Source organism: Musa acuminata, chromosome BXJ1-10 (genome assembly GCF_036884655.1).
Source record: "Musa acuminata AAA Group cultivar baxijiao chromosome BXJ1-10, Cavendish_Baxijiao_AAA, whole genome shotgun sequence".
NCBI classification, from domain to species: Eukaryota; Viridiplantae; Streptophyta; class Magnoliopsida; order Zingiberales; family Musaceae; genus Musa; species Musa acuminata.
In genome coordinates, this window is record NC_088336.1 from 35,505,043 (window position 1) to 35,529,894 (window position 24,852).

The 24,852-nt window shown below is 36.4% G+C and overlaps 3 protein-coding genes across 8 annotated transcripts; all 3 read left to right on the forward strand.

Annotated features, from left to right (window-relative positions):
• The first annotated feature begins 1,539 nt into the window (after positions 1–1,539).
• On the forward strand, positions 1,540–7,924 carry LOC103969722 (ubiquitin-conjugating enzyme E2-23 kDa). 6 transcript variants are annotated; one of them, XM_009383360.3, is made up of 8 exons: positions 1,540–1,731; positions 2,470–2,543; positions 2,785–2,859; positions 3,591–3,670; positions 4,280–4,394; positions 4,711–4,763; positions 5,066–5,194; positions 7,616–7,924. In XM_009383360.3, exons 3-8 carry the CDS (start codon positions 2,816–2,818, stop codon positions 7,741–7,743), a joined length of 549 nt encoding a protein of 182 aa, XP_009381635.1. In that variant the 5' UTR covers positions 1,540–1,731; positions 2,470–2,543; positions 2,785–2,815; the 3' UTR covers positions 7,744–7,924. The 6 variants fall into 6 exon arrangements, with proteins under 6 accessions (XP_009381635.1, XP_009381636.1, XP_064941290.1 ...); XM_009383361.3 differs by having other exon boundaries at positions 2,788–2,859; XM_065085218.1 differs by lacking the exon at positions 2,785–2,859.
• A 629-nt stretch (positions 7,925–8,553) lies between these two features.
• Positions 8,554–18,108, forward strand: LOC135594735 (probable RNA-dependent RNA polymerase 2). The gene is made up of 4 exons (XM_065085220.1): positions 8,554–9,353; positions 11,008–12,899; positions 15,720–15,870; positions 17,068–18,108. Exons 1-4 carry the CDS (start codon positions 8,826–8,828, stop codon positions 17,821–17,823), a joined length of 3,327 nt encoding a protein of 1,108 aa, XP_064941292.1. The 5' UTR covers positions 8,554–8,825; the 3' UTR covers positions 17,824–18,108.
• Positions 18,109–19,059: 951 nt separating this feature from the next.
• Positions 19,060–24,817, forward strand: LOC103969724 (heat shock factor-binding protein). The gene is made up of 6 exons (XM_009383366.3): positions 19,060–19,217; positions 20,787–20,840; positions 21,137–21,160; positions 21,250–21,292; positions 24,268–24,434; positions 24,527–24,817. Exons 1-5 carry the CDS (start codon positions 19,188–19,190, stop codon positions 24,393–24,395), a joined length of 279 nt encoding a protein of 92 aa, XP_009381641.2. The 5' UTR covers positions 19,060–19,187; the 3' UTR covers positions 24,396–24,434; positions 24,527–24,817.
• Positions 24,818–24,852: the final 35 nt, after the last annotated feature.

The following is a 24,852-nucleotide window of genomic DNA, read 5'->3' on the forward strand; positions in this document are numbered from 1 at the left end:
ACAGGGAAGCGTGGGTGCCACTCCTACTCCAATCTTCTCCCTTCTTTCTTCCCCTTCATGCTTGGCCAAGTTATTTCTTGTAAGTTTAGGTTGATGCGATTGCCACCTTATGGATTTTTGGCCAATATATGTTCTCTGTGACTGGAGTTGCACCTATCCATCTATCTATCTATCTATCTATCTATCTATCTATCTATCTATCTATCTATCTATCTATGCTTGCTGTAAAACCTTCCCAAAATGAGTTAATCTGACTGTTCTTCTCATCAATCTGTATTAAAATTTCTTATGGTCATTCAGAAGAGTTGTAGCCACTTCAATAATTTTTTTTATGGTATGTCATAAGTTAATAGTTTAATATTTATTGTTCATCCTCTTTTAAGATGGAAGCAAGCCATATTACCTTCATTACCCTTTTTTATTTCACCTTGGTGATGCTTGCTTGCTTGCTTGCTATAGTCAAATAAATAAAATACCCATCCATTTCATTTCATCACTCGAGTACCAAGTATTCATGAGCTTAACAACAAAGGGCTTACCCTTGCAAGTTCATATTTCACACTTTTGTTGTTGTCCTCGTGTGTGCTACGAGAGTCAGACCCTCATCTCATGGCACATTGCATATTTGCTAAGCATGATGATGGTGATGAAGCTTGCACCACCCTTTTTCTTTGCCACAAAAGTTGGAGAGAAGCTTTGGCGGCACATGCACGGGTAGTCTCTGGTCATCTTCAACCTTGGGCATTCGATGGAGTTAGAGGTAGTAGGCCCCGTTAGTTGCCTCTAAGTTGACATAACCATGAGAGAGAGTGAGAGAGAGAGAGAGAGAGAGAGATGCGATACCACTACATACTTGGTTCGGTCCATGTCTTGGAGTTGCTTGGGCAATCATAAGAATCTTTGGGGAGCGGACATGGTCTACGGGCCACATACAGCATCGAGTTTAGGTTTTAGGTTGCTCGCTCACGGGGCAGAAGAGTTTTAATGGTGCATGTGCTGCTGGTGGAGCTAATGATGCAGCACTTTGGAAGAGGGGAGCATGTGGGGTGGCCATCCATGAATGAGGGAGGGAGGTCTCATGCGGCTGTAGGTTTGACACCCACCGATGAGAGAGGAGGGACACCGGATGGATGTTGGGTTAGCTGGCTTGTGGAAGGCCTCTTTTGGTGGCCCCTCTTCTCTTCGGCTGTGAAATGTTCAATTTAAAAAATACTTTAAAAATATTAAAAACTTTAAAAATAAGATTATAAATAATAAAAAAAGGGGTTATAGAAATTTTTTAATATCATCGAAATTTTTGACCGATTATATTTTCAATACATCAAATCCAAACGACATGGTCCGATGTGGGCGGCCCAAATCTGACCACGACCCGATCCATATCAACCCAACTTGAACGTGGATTGGGTTGAAGAGTCGGGGAATCCGGTATCCGCAATTACCGGATCTGGGATTCGGATGCCGAGTGCATTCAACCCGATAACCCTGAGAAGCCGTCGCAAGCGTCCATGGGGAAGCCCAATGCATGAACCGAGAAACCCGACCGCCCCTGTGAACGTTACATCGACACGAGGCAAGTTTCTTCCCCAATCTCTCTCTCTCTCTCTCTCTCTCTACCTCTTTTCCTCTTCGTCCCCCATCGGCGTCCTTCCGTCTCCCCTTTCTCGCCTCCTCCCCTTCAGGCTTCATGTAACGCTGGCCATCAGAGCTGGAGTCACTGCCGTCACAACTGTAAGAGATGCTTACCGCCGCAGCCTAGATTTGTTTCTGGTTTATATGGATTTGCCTCATGCTGATTGATATACACAGATGCGTTACATAGATTTGTTGTTCGGATTTTGATGCGCATTGGTATCCATCAAAACTATTAGCTTTTGCTCTTCCCTCTTGTTCTGCCACATGATGCATTATTTCTTCAAAATTGCACCTGAAGTCGCATGAATGCTCAAATTTCAACTGTGGCAAAGTAAGCAACTGGAAAGATGATCCCGAGACCATGTATGTGTATGTGTTCATGATGAGAGAGTAATGAAATGAACCGAAAACATTGGTTCTAGAAGAGGTGATTTTTCTGTTTTATCATGGAGCTGCATTAAATGTTCTGGGAAACAACAGATAAATCTTCATAATAGTAGTGGTTTATTCTCTCAGCTATCGAACTAGATTTAGTTTGTTCTTTTTTTCTTTTACTTATATTTGTTGCTCCTTATGAAGAGGCAAAAATGCATCGAGCATTACTGCAGTAGGTGGGTACCTGTAAATTGGGAAACAAAGCATTCATTTGGAACAATTAATTAAAATCTCACGCGGTGTTGTTGTAGCAGTGCACATGTTCTAACTTGCTGTAGAGTGCATTCCTCCATGGATTACAACCCCAAACATGTAGCTTAACATGTTTCAATATGCAATAGCCTCTTTTCTTATGATAAAATTTATTTGTTAATATTTGATAATGTGTTTTAACTGCAGGAACTTGCCTTCCTCTAGTTTGACTGTTTCGTTGATGATGCATAAATAAAAGTAGGAACAGAGTCAAACCAATTGTATGTAAATTTTTTCTCTTGCTATGTTCCTAAGATATGGTATATTCTGTATTCCTTCGTTGTTTCATGGAATCAACATTCTATTTTCTTCAATAGAAATTGATTCATATCAAATGACTATTATTCCATTGAATTACTAGTTTTTTTTTGCATATATACATATCTTTAAAAAGATCAGATTTACTTCTGGACATCTTATTGCTATATCTTTTCTGGGTCTTAGTTAACTATTGGCATGCAGCAGGTCAGACTGGAAGATAATTTACCGTAAGATGTCTTCTCCAAGCAAGAGACGAGATATGGATGTCATGAAATTGTAAGGTTTATTGTCTTTTCATCTGTTATTTGATGGAAATGACATTTATTGGAGTGGCAAATGTAGACACCACGATAAAGAAATGGCATAATGAACTTATGCATTCTCTGTCCTCATTTATGCACTGCACAATTTTACACCACTATCAATATGTATATCATAAACTGGAATTTGGCAAAAGTTTCCTCATCTCTCGCAAGCCTTTTATTTTTAGCAAAGACCTTCTCAAAATTTGCATGTTTAGAGATTTGGTTCCTAGTCTGGAATTTAGGATGCTGCTTCAATATTTTATGGAGGCTCTTTGACTTAAAAATAATGATAATTAATTTCTTGTGCTTTGCATTCTTTCCTGGTGGATCCACACCAAGCATATTCACATTATGCATTCATTTGCGAGTCAGTTAGATAAACGTGCTTTCTGTGTTGAATATTTAACAAAAATGTAATGTGGCATACAGATATTTATAACCATATGAAAGAATTTGTAACTGCTAGTGAATGAACACCATTGCCTTTTTCACTACACCCAGTCCACTTGCTTTGGAAATGCTTGCTTATAGCATCTTTTGGTTCTTGCATTTAAAACCATGTCAAACTTTCTTCTCTAACAGTGACATGTTTATAATTATGGGCTCCCATAATTATCATATGCAGTCACTGCATTTTTGCCCTTCTATTTTCCAAGTGAGATTTGTGCTAAGGCCAAATTTCTGTTTTTTCCTTCTTTGTAGGATGATGAGTGACTATACGGTGGAGACCACAAATGATGGCCTTACTGAATTTAATGTGGAATTTCATGGGCCCAAACAAAGTATGTTCTATTTTCTCCTCACGTAATTTTTCTGATTGAAATAATATTGATATTGTTGTGTAGACCTCTAGATAGGTGAACTATCTCTTAGTTGTTTATTATTTGAAAGATGGGTTCTTTATGTTGTTAAGACAGTTGAGATTTAAGTGACTGAGAAAATGAATTTTTGTAATTTTGGTGAGTTACCTAGTTAACAATCTAAAAGACTTTGATTGCAGTGGTTACCTATGAAAATGTGATGGATATATTTTCTTCTTTGTAAATATTTATCATTCCTCTATATTTGCTTCATGATGCACGAAACTAGCCCAAAACCATAGTCTTAAATTGAAACCTAGATGTCTGTAATATATATTTTACTCGGATTAATCAATGGCCAAATCCTAAAAGTAATGTTGACTCCAAGAAGACTATTATATTAACAAGCTTTATTTACTTTTATGCTTCTCTTAAGCGATACTTTATGTTAACATGCTTGGTTCCTATTGACACTAAGGGAGAAAGTAATTCATGCTTGAAATCTATAATTTTACTAAGTTTTATTATTTAGCGGCTGCTGCACTCAAACATTACCATGATCTTGTTTCTTCTTATCTTGTGCACTTGCAGGTCCCTACGAAGGTGGGGTCTGGAAAGTTCGTGTTGAGCTGCCAGATGCATACCCATACAAGTCTCCTTCGATTGGCTTTCTGAACAAAATATTTCATCCGAATGTTGATGAACTGTGAATACGAAGTCCTTTTCTTTTTAATTGTAAAATACATTGCAATGTTTCTTACAGTATTGTTCGCAGATGATTTTCATGATAAAGTCCCAATATTTTCACCTATCAGGAAGCTGATGTTTAAAACTGATTAATCTGTAATTGGATGCATGGTGCTTACAAATATATTCTATCGTATAATTTTGTGCTAATTGCTAGCCTCAATTGACCAGTTAGTGATGTAAATGGAAGATTCACACAACAATGCTTCCTGGCTAATTTTAGTTGTTTCTATCAATTTCTTCGTAATTTCATAACCATGTTTTCTATGCTACAGGTCTGGCTCAATATGTTTGGACGTAATCAACCAGTCATGGAGCCCCATGTTTGGTGAGACTGTTACAGTTCAATTGCATCAAAGTGATTTCTTTGTGTATATCATGGAGAATCACTGATTAAAAAAATTATTTGAACTTGCCTCTATAAGAACCAGGTGTAAATTTATTTTGCTTCAGATATTTATACATTTCGAAGAATTAGATGTTATGGCGTATAACCATAATTTAAATTACTAATTGATCAACCCATTCATGTGAATTGTTTTTTATAAAGGTCCTTTATCCATATGATATGATATACTCTAGATGGGTGCTTGATATTTCAGTTTCTTATGTGACTACATTGTGCTGCAGATCTTCTGAACATATTTGAAGTCTTTCTTCCACAGCTATTGCTATATCCAAATCCAGCAGATCCATTAAATGGTGATGCAGCATCACTGTTGCTCAAGGATCAACAGCAATACGAGCAAAAAGTAAAAGGTAAATATTTTGTTAGTTATTTTATTATACTTATTTTAACTTTCATTTGATAGTATATGAATTTCTTTAATTTATTTATTTCTTCATTCTTTATGCATCACCAAACATGTCTCTAAGATCTGCAATTATAATAATTTGTTTCATATGTTGAGATATTTCTTCTTCTTATTATTTGTAGAATAAAGAAACATATGCATGCACTTCGTATGGAAATCATAATCTCCAGTTTATTGGGACATCACTGCAATGGTAGGCAACTTGGTTATCATTTTAAACCATCATGAGCCAGGAGAGTTCACAGAATTCATCTAGTAATAGTTGTTTCATTATAGAAGATGATTTAGTGTATGAATTAGCTCATTGATGAGACATGATTGTAGAATTGAGGAATATGTTGTGAAAGGAATGGTTTTCATTCATTGAGAAGATAAATATTTATACAGGTTTTGAAGGAGAGATTAATCATGTACTCAAATCACGTAATCAAATCCGTGATTGATCCTCAAATCATAGATTGATTGATGATATAAGGAATGCAGGGATGTTATTACATGTGTGCCGTTATCATGATTTTCTATCAATTATCAGGTGATCACAGTCAACTTTTTGTGCACCTGATATATTTCTTTTATGTTTAATGATAAATAGAGGTTTAGGTTATACCTTGACGAACAAATGGTGAATAGCTATTTTATGATGAGGTGGCAAATCTAAGAGCAGCTGCCATGAGTTAATTTCAGCTGTATTTATCTAACATTTGTTTATGATCTACCCTTAAACTATTAAAATGTGGCTTTGTTCTCCGATGCACTTGGTCATGAAGATGGCTCCCTCTAGTGCTGCACTAATCATAGGCTGTCTCAATTACTTAAGGCACCGTCACCGAGAGTAGATGAAACACTTAGTTTCTCCCCTTGATTCTATTAGTTGCTTGTGCAGCTTGAAGAGTCAGGATGCTGCTATATAATATGGTGAAGGATTGACAAGAGGATATTTTCTGGTGTTTTGGATATTTCTTCATTTCCAAGATTCTTATAGAAGTTCATTCTATCTTGTCAGCATCTTGATAGATATACAAAGAGCAAGGAGGGATGTGTTAGTTCATCTTGATAAATTCATTCCTAAAATTCCAATTTGAGATCGAAGTCCTTCAAAGTTATATATCTCTGTTTTCTTTGCTTTTCTTCTATGTTTTTGGCTGTCTTATGGTATTATCATGAAGAAGCAACCTTTTGGCTGGTCATCCTGGTCCATAGTAGTATTGAGATTGGGAATTATGACACTTTTTAGTTCATCCTTTGGAGACCAAATGGAAATCCAAGGCTATGCAATTATAAGAGATATTGATGATATTTATTTTTAATGTACAAAATTTGGTATAGCAGTCTTAAGATGTTATAGCTCATTAGCTGGCACCCTTTTCCAATTAGGGAGCTCTATAGAGTAAAAGCACCAGATATATATGGTCTAGCAAAGTAGAAAGAAAAGAGAGAAGAGAATTCCATCATAGACCAATATAATATTTTTTGTTGACAAGCCAACGGGTCTATGTGTAGGCGAAGACAATCACAGAAAACATCATGGAGTGCATACATATAAATTGTGTCATCACCTAAACAGATTAGCTTCTTGATGCAGTGCATGGTGAGTAATGCTCCCAAGTTTTAAGATAATAAATTCCAAGCTCAACCCTATCAAATTTCAAGAAAATTGTTCGTATCTTGAGATAGTTATGAAAATTCAAAACCACTAAAGTACAATACATCATGAATTTAATATGTATTATAATTTGTGCTTGAATTTTAGTAAATTGTGACTTATTAATTAGATGGTTGAGGGATTCAGTGTACAAGAGATTTATAAAAGGGGAAGGATGTAAGATTGGTAGGGCATTCTAGTTTTTTTTTTAACCTTATCAAACTTTTTTATTCCGAGCTATCAGCTCTTAGCATCTCCTGAATTAGAGAGTTCTCTTTGTCCTCCCATATCTCACTTTTTTTTTTCACCCTCTTCTTCTCTCTTTCTTTTTGTTTCGTATTGCTTTTGAACTTTGGTTTTCTTCTAATGAATAGAGATTAAGCTTAAACCTCAAACTACAACATAGACATACACATTATGTGCTTTCAGGCACGAGTGACATTCATGTCAGTGGTTGGAGTGCCCGTTTGGTTTGAGTTCATCGGTGAGGTTTGAAAAAAAAAAAAAATGGACAAAAGGTGCATATTAGCCTAAAAGAAGTCATACCTATTAGATATATCTTACATTGAGACTAGCTTGTCATCTAAACATCTCAGGTGCCTTCGCACATCAACTTTTTTCAAGTAACTAGGAACACATGCTAATCTTTCTTGTCAATGAATTGTATCTATTTTGTAAGCTTTATCAACCTTGATCAGATTACTAAATTATACATCTAAACAGAGTACTGTGAGCGATACGCAAAGAGAGAGAAGCTGGAAGATGTTTCCGATGGAAGTGATGAAGACATCAGCGACGACGAAGTCACAGGGTCCGACAATGTTGACATTGCTGGAGATGCAGACCCCTGAGGTGCAATCATTTGGACCCCGAACCATAGCAATAGCAAATACAACATTCATGGTTCATGCTGTTGTTCCATGTCTCCACAATGTCAAAGTGTGTACTTGTTGTTTCTGTATTTGTTTGAACTGTAGCTGTTACTTCACATTGACTTAATTTCAAGTGGCATGAAATCTTTTTTACCTTCTATTGCTATTGACTAAAATGCACTAATGTCACCTTTTAAGTTTTTATTATGCCAATTTATTGTTGGAATGGTATATTTTCTTCCAGCTATTACGTTTTTTATTTTTATTTTTTTGATATGGTATAATTTTTCAGATGAATTGAATCACTTTGGAAAAGCAATTGACACTAAATTTATTGGGCTTTTTAAGGTTTGTTCTCTGTGATGTCTATTTAGTAATACTAATTTTATATGAGAGTTCTGCAATAATATATAGTTAATGTAACAAATATGATTATTGTCCTAATCTGATGTGTTTGGTTGTAGTTGTTTCAGGTATCGGATCCATGTTGGGCCTATCGAACACCAGCTCATCATGAAGTATAGGGTATCAGACCCATATAGAATGATGTTGAATTGAATCAAAACTATCCATCACAATATATAATCATATGCTTAATCACAATATTTGAGTTGAAAACATCATAAAGTCCCAACTTGAGAACAAGATTAAAATTTACCCAAAATAAAGTTACATGGAGGCTCAATAATTGAAACCTCAGTCAGACCCATGAGATTTATGGTCTAATTAGTTGATCAAGTTAATCGAACCTAATTATTTGATTTGATTTGATTCGATCAATTGACATGAATTTTCTTATTCTTTACCTTTTGGCAAATGAGTAATAATTTCACATTCGGGTTATTGATTGAAACAAATGAACCCGAATCCGAACGGGTTGGCTCCGAACTCCGTTCACTTAAGCTAAGCCCCCCGTCATCGTCGTACGCATATCTCGTCTCCCCTTTTCTCCCTCCCGCCAACTGTTCACTGTCTTCCTTCACTTCCCTCGCAAAAACCCTAGCACCGAATCCTCGGTTCTCCCCGGCCGAGGAGTTCTAGCCACGTCTCCGGTCACAGGAATGGGAAGCTCCGGAGCCACCGTGCAGGTCTCGAACATCCCCCTGGCCGCCGTTGCCGGGGAGTTCTTCGAGTACTTCGAGGCCGCCGTGGGCTCTGTCTTCGCTTGCGAGATCGCCACCGCCCGCAGGAACTGGAAGTCGAGGGGCTTCGGCCGCGTCCAGTTCGATTCCCTCGCTGCTGCCGAGCGGGCGTGTCTCCTCGCCGCCGAGGGCCGGCTGCCCAACTTCCAGCGCGCCCGCCTCACTATCACCCGCTCTCGCGACGACATCGTCGCGAGGGCTGCCGAGGAACGGAACCGCGTCGAGGGGGCGGTTCTCCGCGCTGGGGTCCTCGTGCGTGAGAACCGGATGGAGGTCTTTGGCGTGTGGGAGGGGGTGAGAGCAGAGATCATGCCGGAGAGGAAAAAGTTGGAGCTTTTCGTCGAACAGAGCGGCGAGAAGTATAAGCTGGAGGTGATGTTCGGGGATATAATTGCGTCTTGCGGTTGTTGCTTGGATGGAAGCGAATCGAACGCCATTCTACTACAGGTTTAAGCTTTATTCTTCGTCTCTTCTTCTTCTTCTGCTTCTCCTTTAGGCCTATATATAGGTTCACTTCAGTTTGGACTTTGGAGTTATGATTCCTGGAGCATTGTAAAACTTGGTAGTGTATATTAAGAAAGATGGATGGGAGAACGAGCTAATTAACCTTTTTTTTTTCTATTCCTAATACCTGACCAATTTTAAAGCGAAATAGCCTTTGATTTCGAGAAATCTTTATCTAGGTACAAGATTTTCAAATGAATGCTAAGCTGGGCCACCTAGAATGACGTGAACCGTGCCACTGCCACCATTTCTAGGACTGGTCTACGTCTCACCTATTCAGATACCTGCATGATATAGTGTCTTTGCATGTAAATCTCATTGCAGTCGCCCAGATAAAAAGTTTGGAGATGATGATCTTCTAGCTAACTCTCTGTGGAAGTCATTGATGATCATGCTTTAGGCGAAACGTATTCGTAAGGTGTGATCAGTGCTGTGTACAATGCCTGGTTACATATTCACCACAACATTCTGGAGAAGCAAGCTTGAAGAAAATAAGTGAATTCATTTAGTAATCATGTTTGGTTGTCTATGTGCTGTCATAAATTAGTTTAATATTCTGTTAATTGTTCAAGATCACCTCTGAAAAGATCAATGGTACAATAGATTTTGAAAGTCTTGCATTTAACAGGTCGATATGTTCAAATTATAGGCTGATGTAGATATTCTCAACTCTCAGTTGACTGGGTTGTAGAACTGGTGATAGGACTTTAATTTATGTGAATAAACATTTTCAAAGTAAACAATTAATGGATATTAATTCCTTACTGTTCTAGCAAATTAACAACGAATAGCACCGTGATTTTGTAGACTGAAATTGAAGCAGTTGATCATCATGCCACAGTTTTCTGTCATCTGTATGATAACATTAGCCATTCTTGTCTCTCTAGATTCATAGGGTATGATGCCTCTTAGTGAATGAATAGTTTATCTTAATGGTCTTGAGAATACCCATAAATTTGGACCTGAGTGCTTAAGTGGTAATAATATTGTTTTTTTTTTGTTCTTTTTTCCATCATTTGATGTTGCATAAGACCTTTGGACTTTTCCTTCCCATAACTAACAAGAAAAATCCTTTTGTTTCCAATTATAATATGGAGGATAGTACCATCCAGCTCTATAGCCCTCTGAAAACCTTGAAATAAAGTTAATAAACTAATAAAGATTTTGTCTAAATGATGTATACACTATATGAGTTTAGATTAAATACATAATAAAGTCATATGCATTTTTGTTTGCCACTTGACCATTACAGTCACAGAACGAGCATGTACTTGCAAAGTCGGCAACAATAGGTGAAATTCTTGTGTTTTTTTAAATAAGCGTAGTTGGTATATAGTTTTATTCTTGTTTATTTGGCACAAAAGATGAGTGTATTCTTACCCAAGGAAGAAAAAAGTAAATAGTTGATCTGACTGTGTATTCCACATACTTACTAATACATAGTTTTTGTTAAGAAATAGTAAATAAAGTCTGTTATTCTGTTTTTTGCTCACGCTTTTTTCTGTTTTTCGAATTCCATGTGTACTATTCAAAGTGGTTCTTATCTTAATTTTTAAATTTATCTGTTGATGAGAATCTTGAACTTGTAATATCTCAGCTCAAATATTCACCTAGAAGCTACGTCAGAATCCATGGGCCCATGGTAAAGTCAAAATTATCCAATGACCACTACCGTGCTTGTAGAGAAGACTTTCAGTTTCCTTGGTTTCGCACTTCAGATTTTTCTCCAGATAACACTATTGGGAAGTCTTGTTGTTACTGTTTGCAACTTGCAGCAGGATTGTCATGTCCAGAGATCCTTAGAGATTTGCCATTCTCCACGGTCCTGGGGGACCTGAACCTTTTTAAGGGGGAACTGTGGTTTCCTTCATGGATGCTAGTTCCCATTGTCAATTGCCCTAGTGACCATTCAGTGGCATTTGAGATTCTTTATCAGATAAATTCTCTGGTCCACATGCAAAAAATAACTTTCAGACAAGTCACTACTGATCTGTTTGACATTTTCAAAGGATTGCCTTTAGATAGTGCTATAAAAATCCTTATGAAGATGCATAAGTTGACTTCAACTTGCTATAATCCTGTGCAGTTCATTAAAAATCAGCTGGCTAAGATAAAAAATTTCCATGCTCCCTCATCCAATAAAAGCACAGTAGCACAGAACTTAATGTGTTGTTATAGAGTTCTTGTTACACCAACAAAAGTTTACTGTTTAGGCCCTGAACTTGAGACCTCTAATTATGTAGTGAAGCATTTTTCCACAAATGCATCTGATTTTCTTAGGGTTTCTTTTGTTGACGAAGATTGGAGCAAGCTTCCTTCTGATGCAATCTCAGTAACAATTGACCGAAATTTTCTTTCTAAACCTCACAGAACTAGTATTTATACCCGCATACTATCTGTTCTCAAAGATGGGCTTCATATTGGCTCAAAGAAGTTTGAATTTTTGGCATTTTCAGCAAGTCAGCTTCGAGCAAATTCTGTCTGGATGTTTGCCTCTAATGAAAATTTGACCGCAGAGAGCATTAGAAAATGGATGGGTCATTTCAGTGGCATCCATAGCGTGTCCAAGTGCGCAGCTAGGATGGGTCAATTATTCAGTTCCTCTGTGCAGACACTGAATGTCCCACGCCAGGATGTCAAAATCATTCCAGATATTGAAGTTACTACCGAAGATGGCAAAAAATATTGCTTTTCAGATGGTATCGGAAAAATTTCATTGTCTTTTGCTAAACAAATTGCTAAAAAGTGTGGGTTAAGAAATACTCCGTCGGCTTTTCAAATTAGATATGGTGGTTACAAAGGAGTAATAGCCATTGACAGAACTTCTTTTTGGAAGCTATCATTGCGGAAAAGTATGTTGAAGTTCGAATCAACAAACACAATGCTTAGTGTCACCAAATGGAGTGAATATCTACCATGTTTTTTGAATAGGGAGATTATCTGTCTCCTGTCAACACTGGGAATAAAGGATGAAATTTTTGAATCTATGCAACATGACCAAATGCAGCAGTTGGGCAAAATGCTAACTGACAAAGAGGTTGCTTTAAGGGTACTGGATAGGATGACTGGTTCTGAAGTTAGAACTGCTATAAAGATGTTGATGCAAGGTTATGACCCAAATTCAGAACCTTATCTGTCAATGATGCTTAAAGCCTATCGGGACTACCAGTTATCTGATACAAGAAGTAAATGTCGGATCTTTGTTCCAAAAGGCCGAGTTCTTATTGGATGTTTAGATGAAACATGCAATTTAGACTATGGCCAGGCATACATCAAGGTGACTATGACAAAGGAAGAGCTACAGAATGAAGATCAAACTTTTCTCAGAAATACTGACCAAACAAGTGCAGTAGTAGTTGGAAAGGTGGTGGTTACCAGAAATCCATGTCTCCATCCTGGTGATATTAGGGTCCTTCAAGCTGTTTATGATGTTGGGTTGGATGATATGGGCTTAGTTGACTGCATCATATTCCCTCAGAAAGGAACAAGGTATATTTACCGATGAAGTTCTGATAAATATTCTTCATTTCTAGAGAAGAAAATATTTATAAGTCTGTGTGATGTTCTCTCAATCAAAAAATAACGCAAATAGCAAGCTCTGGTTAGATATTCCAGTAGCAAGATAGTAAATTTTCATCCCTAGAGACATCTAGTTGTCTCTCATTTAATGAAATATTGCTAATTATAAATCCATACGATAAAGTAGCTGGAAATTTCCATGAATATTTCTTCATTCACCCTTATGATCTCCCTTATCTTGCTCTTGGTCCTATGTCTTCAGACCTACGATTCCCAACTTCTTTTCTGGATCTATGCCTCCTTGCTGTGGCACTTAAACTTGCTTCTGTACAACATCCAGATTTGACCGGCTGAAAGAGGTCAGTGTATTTCTAAAAGTTTGAAATAGTTTTACAGAGAAAACTTCTGCTGTTGGATGTTCTCTGAAGGAGTATATTTTCACCCTTGACGCGTGTGTCTTGTTTATTTTTAAAAGGTTAGGTACCAAAAGATATTTTTGCAATTGCCTCTCAATGATGAATCAGTCTGTATATCATTCAGTTACCTATCAAATTATGATCAATAATCTTTAAGTCACCTATTAAAAATGCTTTTGAAATTTTGCTAAATAGGTGGGAACTCACGGGGAGAAGCATACCACTGATTTGGTCTTTGTGTAATCACAATATTCTTTCACACAGTCATTCATATGCATGAATCTTGCAATATTTGGTATACGAGTGAACACTAGTAGCCCACACCCTATTTTCTTTAAACTTCTGTTTTGTGGTTCTATTGCAAGCAAATTCCAGCTATGAGAAAACCAAACCAACCAAACGATAATGATGTTGCAGTCTCCCATTGATCTTTGGTCAAGGGAGCTCCTTGCTCTTTTTCTGCATTGCTGAGGCGGTTGTTGTCTCTAGCATGTTTCAATTTTATGTCTTTCAGATAAGTAATGTTGTCTTTGCTCCTAATAATCTTCATCTGGGAGTGCTAAGTTTGTCTTCTAAGGAAACTTCAAACCAAACCAAACATATTTTGTTTAGAAATCTAACCAAGCATGTTTCCTTTAGAAATCAAACCAAACATATTCAGTTTAGAATTTAAATTGAACTGACCTATAGGAAAATTACCAAATCCTTTGGCTTTTGTTCATTTCGAAAATATATTGTATTTTTGGGACACTATGTTATGTGTCATTATAATTTAGTAAATGCACTACATACAAGTATATCTATTATGATACACTTTTATAGTTATGGCATTATCAATAATAATTAAGTACAATATCTGACTTTGTATTCTGACGATGAATAACTCAATCGATGAGCTTGATGGACTAATTCTTTTATTGAGTAAATATGCAGACATTTAAAATCGTTTTGTTTTCCAGAAGTATTCTGACATTTAAAATCGATTTGTTTTCAAGAATTATTATCAATAATAATTAAGTACAATATCTTGACTTTGTATTTTGACAATGAATAACTCAATTGATGGGCTTGATGGACTAATTCTTTTATTGAGTAAATATGCAGACATTTAAAATCGATTTGTTTTCAAGAAGTATTCTTCCGATTCATCTAAGGTTTAAAAGAGGTGAGAATAAATCAATAAACAAGGTCCTGTACGAAAAAGGATGAAAATTTGGCTGAAATTGGACTGAAGTCTAAAATTGGGATGAAATTAGCTCATGCATAAGCACCGCCCAATCCATGCTGTGATACCACCCTGGGGATCCATAGTATCACCATGATCGATTGTAATACCACACCGCCAGTATACTGATTTCTTACAGCAAAGGAAGACTTGGAGCGTCTGTATACACCTACTACCTGGATTGATTGAGTCATTGAGATAAGGGATAAAGTGACCTTAAGTGTTTTAAGTGCAAGAGAAGTGTGAAAATTCTCTGAGTTGTGAAGGGTTAATCCCTTGAAGTTTCATTCTCTTTGGTCTTTCAACTCCTGTGATTTGAGTGGAGTTACTAGTTAGACAGGGTGAAAGAGAGACCTTGTGAAGAGGAGCTTCTCCAAGCGTAAAGTTGCCTCCATAATCTTGGAAGGAGGAAGGTGTAAGAGTCTTGACCTTCACCTGTTGAGGGAACATCATCAGTGAATCCCAATAGCCTCAAGGGATGAGGAATCGTAATTGGATGTGAGCTGCAGATCAAACCACCATAATAGACTTGTGTATACTTTTCTTTTGCTTGACTTGCTTCTTGATTTGCGAAAAGGTTTCAAACTCACACTTGCAGTGATCCACCGCCTCTTCATGTCATTGCCGATCTCAACACAATACTTATAGAAAAGACATTTTCTTGATTTTACACAGACATGGTATGATTATACAATGTTCAGTTTTGTTTGGATTGTATGGTTTTATTAAGTCTTAAAACTGAACTGAACTGAACAAAAAAGTTGTCCGGTTCTCATCATGGTTTGAACTGAACCAAACCAACCAATATAGTGGAACCAAGTCAAGCTGCATCAAAGGCATTGGTTTGGTCCATTTTCTCAGTTTTGCCAATTCACTTTTACATCCCTAATTACTATTAGTAATTACAAGTAACTAGGGATGAAGACAAACCTCACATGATAGTGGAACCTTCATCATCCGATCCCTTTTAGTGTGCTGCTTAATTTATAAGTACCTTGGATAATCAGGTCAAACACAATTGTAGCCTGTTTGATAGGTCAGTTCTGGTGAAATTATTATATCTTGGACTTTTGATATGCATCTCAAATCTTTTCTCAAGTATTTTTTATGTAAAACATGCTGCTAATGTGCATAAACATTTATATGCAGGCCTCATCCAAATGAATGTTCAGGTGGAGATTTGGATGGTGACCTGTATTTTGTTTGTTGGGACAAAAATCTTATCCCACCAGAAACTGATACACCAATGGATTACACTCCTCGAAGGCCACGGCTCATGGATCATGATGTGACACTAGAGGTATTTTCTAACTTGCATCCGTAGTGATTGATGTTGTGGTTACTTTATTATACTCTTTGTGCAATTAACAAGGGAGAGACTATTATGTTGGGATATTTGCTACTGGTATTTACTTCCGTAGTATAGACGAAAACACATGTTCTGACATGCAAGATCGTGTGCTAATATTTTCATAAGTTTGTGAAGTTTGGACATTAAAGCTACTGTAATTGATGTGTTTGCTTTTTGTTTGGCAAACCCATGAGCTTCTGAGAGTTCTGTATGTGCCAGAGTGCAGTGAAATGGCTGGTGTCATTATAATTTAAAACATTCTCCAATGTATGATGTGTCTTTTCTCATATATCAATTACCAATTTTGTGCTGGAGATCAAATACATATATTGATTACTGTGAGAATGATAGTTGTCTTGAAGCTTGTGCAGCATAAATTACCCGTAGAACCTATGAGAGTAATGATTTGATTCCATGGGAAAGTAAGGTGTCAGTTCCACTCTTTACTGGGTAATTTCATGTATCAATGAACTGTCAATTTTATATTTTTCCTTCAGCTTAAAAATTTTACATATTTCCACAGCATAGACAAAAACACATGTTGGCATATGACTTATACAAGATACTGTGCTGATATCTTCATAAGCTTGTAAATTTTGGGCAATAAGTTATTGCAATTGAGATCCAGCTAGAGGTTGTAGTTTGAATACCTATTAACGCATTTGTTTTTGTTTGGCAAACACATGCCCTTAAAATAGAAATGAGTTCTAGATGTGCCCACGTACTGGTAAAAATGGCTGGTGTCCTTTTCAATTTAACATATTGTCCAAGGTATGATATTTCTTTTCTCATGTATCGATTCCCAATAATGTGTCAGATAAAAGTTGTGCATATATTTTTTATTACTATGAGGATGAAAGTAAACTGTCTTGAAGAAATATCTTGCCATGCATCATTCAGTTACTGAGTAGAACCCATGTGAGTAAAAGTTCAATTCCATTGAAAGTAAGGTCTTAATTCGATGCTTCACTGGGTAATTTCATGAATCAATGATCCATAGAGATATTTACAATTTTTTGCTTTAACTAAAGTAGTTCTGCTTGTAGGACAAATTACCTCCTGAGCAAAGTTTTATGCTAACTTCTGCTCGGCATATCATGATCTTTTGCAGGTGTCTCATCTTGTATTCCTTTTTTCCAATCGCAGGAAATACAAAAGTTCTTTGTTGATTACATGATCAATGACACCCTGGGTGTCATATCAACCACTCATCTGATTTATGCAGACAGCGAACCAACGAAAGCCAGGAGTCCCAAGTGCCTTGAACTCGCAAACCTTCATTCCGAGGCTGTTGACTTTGCAAAAACTGGAGCTCCAGCTGAAATGCCAAGAGTACTCAGACCCAAAGAGTTCCCAGATTTCATGGAAAGATGGGATAGGTCCACGTTCATCTCCCCTGGAGTTATCGGAAAACTGTACCGAGCAGCTTCGATTCATTTCGAAGACGTAAATTCCGATGCGACGATCTCCAAAGTATCTGCTTATGATTATGATCTCCAAGTTGAAGGTTTTGAGGAATTTTTATCACCTGCCAAAGAGTATTATGATCGGTACTCCGAGAAGTTGAGCTTACTGATGAACTACCATGGGGCAGAACACGAAGACGAGATACTGACCGGCAACCTGCGCAACAAGTCCTTGTACCTGCAAAAGGATAAGAAGAGGTATGGAGAAACGAAAGATCGGATGCTAGTGGGGGTTCGAAGCTTGCAGCAGGAGGTGGAAGGGTGGTTCAGATGTAGCTGTGCTGAGAGGGACTTATCGAGGATGGCATCGGCATGGTATCATGTGACTTACCAATACCACTGGGACTATCATCCGGAAACCACATTCCTCAGCTTTCCTTGGATACTAAGTGATGTTCTGCTGAACATAAAAGCAGTGAAGAAACACAAACATTAGATCTGGAGGGTAATCTCTTGGACAAACTGGTGATATTTCTGTGTATTTTTTTGCTTCATGGCCTGTTTATTTAGTTTAATCTCCATAGCTTTCCACTAGTCGTTGCACCTGTCATAACGTACATGGTGATCATTTTTATCTGAGTACAAGAGTCTGTAGGTTAGTTGGTATCAGAAAAATAATAGGCTCAGTGTTGTTCTTCTCATCGAGCTTGTTAAGGAGGCATGTACAGTAGCAAAGAATGAAGTCAATGAAGAGAAGGAAGGCACGGATCATACAGTAGCATTAAGTTACCAAATGGTTGTCACATCTTATAACTCACTCGTGTAATGTATAAAGAGGGCAAAAGAAGAAAAGAATATTATATACAGGCCTTTTCACAATACAATTACGTGCTTTTTTGTCCAATCAATCTCTCACGCGTGCGTTAAAGACGTTGCTGATCCTTTTTCTTACATTACCGTCTGAAACGAACCAGTTTGCATACCGATCAGTATTCGTTTGAGTTGGAAAAAGAAGAAGAAGAAGAAGAAGAAGAAGCAAGCAAGCTCGCTCTGTATTCGTTTCAAGGAACAAGAAAGAGATCGTAAGCTTTTCTTTCTTTCTTTCTTTCTTTCTTTCTTTCTTTCTTTCTTTCTTTCTTATCCACAGATTATTATGATCCAAGTCCCTTGGATTTGTTACGTTGTGTGCAAATAAAACACTAACATGCAACTGTGTACGCTAATGATGATGATGATGATGATGAGGTTACAAACAAGTATAATTTGAAGTTAAAAGGATATGCTCATCCATTTCTAACTAGCCTTCCTAGTATTTTGATTAATGTCTCATTTACATATTATCTTAGATCTGTCTTCCTTTTTTGCTCCACTATACTCTCATTTGATTTTAGTTTATGTTTCGGAATTACAAATATCTATCTCTGAGTTTTGGAAATTAGTCATTTTTTTTTAAGCCCCTTATCAAACAAACCACAAAAAAAAAAATTGATTATTTGAGCAGTAAAAATCATTCGTATAGGCCCACTTTCCATCATGCGTAAGTAAACCCTTATATCTCTATTATTAATAGTCTTAAAAAGCAACGAAATGATATTTTTATAAGGAAGATAAATTAAATATATAGAGTGTTTACATATCCCAATCCTAATATTATTAGCACTAAATTACCATTTGTACATTCGGACTCCTCCTAAATGTTTCTTTTTTTTTATTATTATATTGAGGATGACAACACGCACTCATTCCATCCCATCCCATATTTTCTACTCCTTCCATCTCTGGTGATTGATTAGCCAAGAAGACGAGGAGGAGCCTCTCTTCGCGTTCGCCAAATCTAGGGTTTCTCTCGCTTCGCCATCCATGGCCTCCACTAATCCTCTCGCCCCCAAGGTAAGTATGTTGACACCCTAACCCTAAGCATCTCGTGCGTGCATTGAGTCCACCGTTTCTTCCTTCGATCGATCGATCGATCGATCGATGTCGTACGCCGACGTATCCTTTCTGTCTTCTTTGCTTTCCTTCTCCTTGCTGGGAGTTTTGGAGGTTTGATGTTGCAATCCAATCCATCTTCGTGCTCGTGGTATGCCTCTGGTGGCAAGATGCTCGAAGCCATGGAAACGTTTTCTAATTGACATTATGGATTTGTGGCCGATTATATGTATACGAGCGGAGTGTATATACCGATTTGTAGTGGATTTTTTGTTGATTATGGAGTCTTCTATCACACCTTATCTAATGTACTTGTGTATTTTCTCTAGTTTGGATTCAAATTCATTACAGGAATTCATAATGCCCTCTATTTAAATTTTACCTTTTTTCCTTCACATACAAGTTTGATTCTCGTCCAGGTGAAATCGTAAAACATCGAAACACAAATTTCATTTTCAAGGTGACGGGATTTTAGCTTATTTTCGCTACACGGGTCGGTGCATGGCTTATCCATGCAAGTTCCTGTGGCCTTTCGACAAAAGAGTTTTGTATCTAGGCCTAGTTGTCAGAAAGATGCTCTTTGATGATCGATCACAGATATTTATTATTTGTACATTATGATCAGAGCTGCCCTAATAAAGCACTTTTGCTTATATCCACTAGATTGGTCTGGATGGTTGAAATTCCTTTCGGTGACATGGCAAAAAGATAGATTGTATAGGGTGAAGTATTTCATTTCCTTTCTGATATCAGCAATCTCTTTACGTTCTGGAAACGTATCTTAATTCTTAGAATATCTTAATTCCTATATTAATATGTCACAGTCCTATAATGTTCTTTAGAAAAGTTATCATAAAAAAATATTATTTTATTTTATTCTCTTTTTTCTTTTAGGAAGATTGGAGGTAGTCTTGCTATGCATTTTGTGTTGATTAGATGGGTAGAGCTAGTTTAGTCTATTATGTTTATAGTACCAATTCAGATGGGAAAATTTTAAGCTACTGTGGTGGATTTGTTCTTTCTCTCTGTCAAATCTTGTTTTTCTTGAATTCGTTTTCCTTAAAGCTGATCATACTTTCCAAATTGCTCAACTACTTTTGTTTGGTTTGCATGTGTCCTGATTTATTTGATTTTTGCTTTGAATAACACCTGATTTTGTGCTGCTTGTTGCATATGGTAATCTTTTGTACCTCTACATAAGCAACATCTGCAGATGCCATTGTTGCAAGAAGTAAAGTTTGGAGTCTGCTGGCATTATGTTTTCAGGGTTGCTTGTACAAATACTATCAGCACCATCATGAGCATTGTCTTCGTTAGAATCATGCTGTATTATATTTTTTTTATTGGGTCATATGTGCAGAATGAAATGTTGGTTCTTGTTGTATCTTTTTCGGTCATCTAAAATTCCCTTGATGTTGCATGCAGCTCATTAACTGTTCACATATGTCAGTACATTTATGTCTTATAAATAGATGTTTGTTGAGTAATATCTGTTATATGTGCTAAATGGACTTGTTGATAATACGGCAGGCTGATCAAGAATCTGAAGGTTCATTTCAGAATACTGCTGATATGACAGCATTTGTGAGTACTGTCATGCCACATTCTTAGTATTTTAGACTGATTGTCTCCTTGCTAAAATCTTTTCATTTCTTTCATTGTTATGCAACCGATTGCTAGAAGAGTAGGAATTAGTTCCAATTTGATTTCTCAGTCTGCAAATTGACATGTTGAACTTGACATGGGTTTTTACTTATGTAACAGTGAAGGATTCAGCTTCAATTTCTAAACGTTTAAATTTTTCATTGAATATTTGATACCTTTTTTTCTTTTTACAAATAGGTTTCTCTTCAACAATCTCCTCTTTTTTGCTTTTTCAGGTTCAAAACCTTCTGGTGCAGATGGTATTGTCACCAGTACTTTTGGAAAATGTTTTTGTTTGTTGCAGAGACTATACATGCTGATGTTTTAAACCAAAAAAATGACTTTGCAGCAAACCAGGTTCCAGGCAATGTCTGAGGGCATAGTTGCAAAGAATATCCTTTTGCTACCCCGTGATAATGCTAGTCTTGCATACCTATTTTAGTGGATTATGTGGTAGGCAAGATGTTATTGTGTTCCTGTCTCCTGTACATGTTTAATGCATGTTCAATCCATGATAACATCATATTCTCACTTTTATCTCCTTCTCAAGTACATTTGGAACTTCAAGAAATAACTGCTAATCAGAGATGGAGATGTCGCAAGGTAACATTGATTGTGATTTAATATTGAGTTTAGTGGGAGTGATAATTCTTTCTGTGTGATAGTTTTGAGCTAATGAAAATGCTCTTCTTCCATGATTAAAATATGCTAAGTTAGTCAAAGTCTGACATGTATAACTATATCCTTTAAATGAATTTTCCCATGGTTTAGTATTCTAGTCTAGCTAACATTGCCTATTTCTTTGGTGTGTTTGATAGACCAAACTTTTGATACTCCAGCCACGTCACTGTTGATTTAGATGTAGGATGGGACACATACGATGAAGATTTCGAGTTTTTGATGGTTTAAGATATAGTAATACGTATATTGGATTATTGATTAAAAGACAAGTGTCACTTTATTTTCAAGAAAAACTGGTTTTATATATATATATATATATATATATATATATATGGTATTTCAATCTGTTATTCCACATGCTTAGGTTTTTCTTTTTAAAATCTAGGAAACCTTAAGCTACAGTGTAGGTCCAGATCATAAATGGTATCAAATTTTGTAAAATGTACACTATGATTATTTCTTTCTTTTGTAACTTCTTAGGTATCATGAAAAAATATTAGTGAATTGCTCATTCATTTTATGGATGAGGACTTTAAATGGTTGCGGAATTGCATATTTATCTGGTTTGGTAGAATAAGTGCATATAGGTACACAATTCCATTTTTCTACAGAGATTTAGTACATCAATGGATATGGAAGTTTTTCTATGAAAATTCAAAGATAGTATAGAATGTTTAAACACACTTGATAATTATGTTATGGTTTTTTATGGGCTAATAATGGGTTCAATTAAGAGTAGGGGTATACTAATTAGAATTCACTTTGTGTGGAGGTGATTTAGGTTATTATGAAAAAAAGATAAGTGAGGATTTTAAATGGTCCACAATTCCATTTTTCTACAAGGATTTATGTCATTAAATCATATGGGATCATTTTCTTTGAAAATTCAAAGATAGTATAGAATATTTAAATGCACTGGAGAATTATGTTATGGTTTTTTTTGGGCTAACAAAGAGTTCAATTAAGAGTAGGGATATACTAATTAGAATTCACGTTGTGTCGAGGTGATTTAGGGTATTCTACATGTATGATGAAATAGGAGTGTAATTGCAAGATGTAATATTTTATTAAAGTTCTTGTATATTTACTAAAAGGGCAGCCCAATAAACAAGGCTCCTGTTTTTTGATAGATTTACGCAACTTTGCCTCTACAAGCAGAGAGGATGTTTTTGTATCTTGGACTTGGATTGCACATGAGCAATTTTTCTATGGCGTCGAAGCTTCCCCTCTCCTTTTACGTGAATGGTAGAGAAATTGTATATAGAATTATCGTCTCTCACGCAATTTAAAACTTTTATGTTATAAGGCTTGCCTCCATAGCTCAAGTTTAAGTTGAGAACTGACATCAACTAAAACAAATCATCAGTAAATATATATAAACACATATTAGTTTCTAAATGTTTTAAATATCATAAGTTGTATTTAGTTGAACCGATCTTCTATTTGAAGTCTCTATGATTGATTTTAGGGTAATAAAATTGAGGTCCTAATCCTTGGTACAGGATTCTCTCTCTCTCTTTTCCTGTGTGTGTGCATATGTGTGCTTATATATGTGCTGTGTGCATGTGCCCACTATATTGGTGAATATAATGAGTGAAGAAAAGCAAATAGAGAAAGCAACAAGAAGCTGCTTTAGTGTAAGAAATATATTAAATTGCAGAACATTATATGATAACTGAGAAAGAGAAGGAGATTGATTTTGACTTCATCAGATTCCTGGGGATGGCATTTTGGTTCCTGCTTGTTCACTGATTACAATCACAAGTCTACAGTGGCCTAAAACCAAGGAAAACTTTGCTTTATATCCCTTAACCAATTTTGTGAATCTTAAAGCATTTATTCATTAAGGAAACAGTCTGATCATTGTTATTTGATGGACTACTGTTGGTGTGATGAGAATAGTTTCCAAGACCTCTTACTTAGATCATCTCCTTTGGAAAGAACCAGTTGTGCTTCTCTTAGCAATAATAATAATCCCTAAGCATCCTTCTAAATCTAGCACTCTTTTAAACTCGTTGCATTCTCATATTTACCCACATTAAATAATTCCATGTTTTAGATTTGTTCAAGTGGACTACTATCTTAAGGCAAGAATTTGTCAAACTAAGATTCCGTCTGCTGTATAAACTGATATGTGCATGGTTGAACTAAGATCCTAAATCTGTTAGTATTAATATCTGACCAACTCGGTATCTGTTTGACTTTTTAATCTAATTCTTTCCTTTTAGATCTTAATATTACTATAACAAATTCCTTTCATTGCTTTTGGATCAACTTTTTCACAGCTTCCAATGCACATCATTTTTTTCTTTTGAAAAATAATGAAGTTGAGATAAAAGATAACCTGATCTCATGAGTGTAAATCATGATTCAGGGCAACCACCCATCACAGGAAGACTTGATCTCCTGACCTCTGCTTGCATGAATTTTGTGCTGATTAGTGTTATTGCTCTCAAGAAGTTGACTGCTATCTTGGATGTGGTGCGGGGACGATTCTGATCCAACTTTGCTGTTAGAAAGGACGCAAAGATTTGTTCCTTTGTTCTTTCTCAAACAATTGTCTGAGTTTTGTTCATCTGTTTGGTTCATTTGCCCATTGGCTATTGCATTAGATGCATCCTTGTGCTCTTGCTGAAGCTTTTTTGTATGAAAAAGCGTAAGTTGTTTCCTTTTAACTGCGACACACTAGATGAAATGGGAAGCAGGATAGATGAACTGGAGAAGAGCATCAATGACCTCAAAGCCGAGATGGAGGCAGACAGTCCAATAAAACCAAATCCTGAAGAGGATAAGCCATCCAATGAATCTTCATAATAAGCCTTCAAACAGTCGAGAAGTGAGCTGCAACCTCAGGTTGATATCAATGTGTATCAATGAAATTAGAAATAATATGATTTTTTTACAGCAAGTGTTAATCACAATGATATTTTTTCTTTTGTCGACAGATCCCACAAGTGTTTTGAAGACCAAGTCAACATGATGATTTGAGATGAGCTTCTTATTTTACTGCTGTAGTGGTTTATGTAAAGCTACATTGTTTCCTTTTAGCTGAGAACGAAAAAAAAAAAAGTATTTTGCTTGTACTCTATTAAGTTTCAGTTATTAAACGCTGGGAACAGTTAGGAAACACAGTAGTCACTGCCTGTGTCCCAAAGGTTGGGTGCATTAACAGTGATTTCGATGCACCCATGTGATTCTTATGTTCCAGGTAACATGCTAATTATGGTGATTTGTTATACCTGAGCATTGATTGCAACTAGACTGTTAGTTG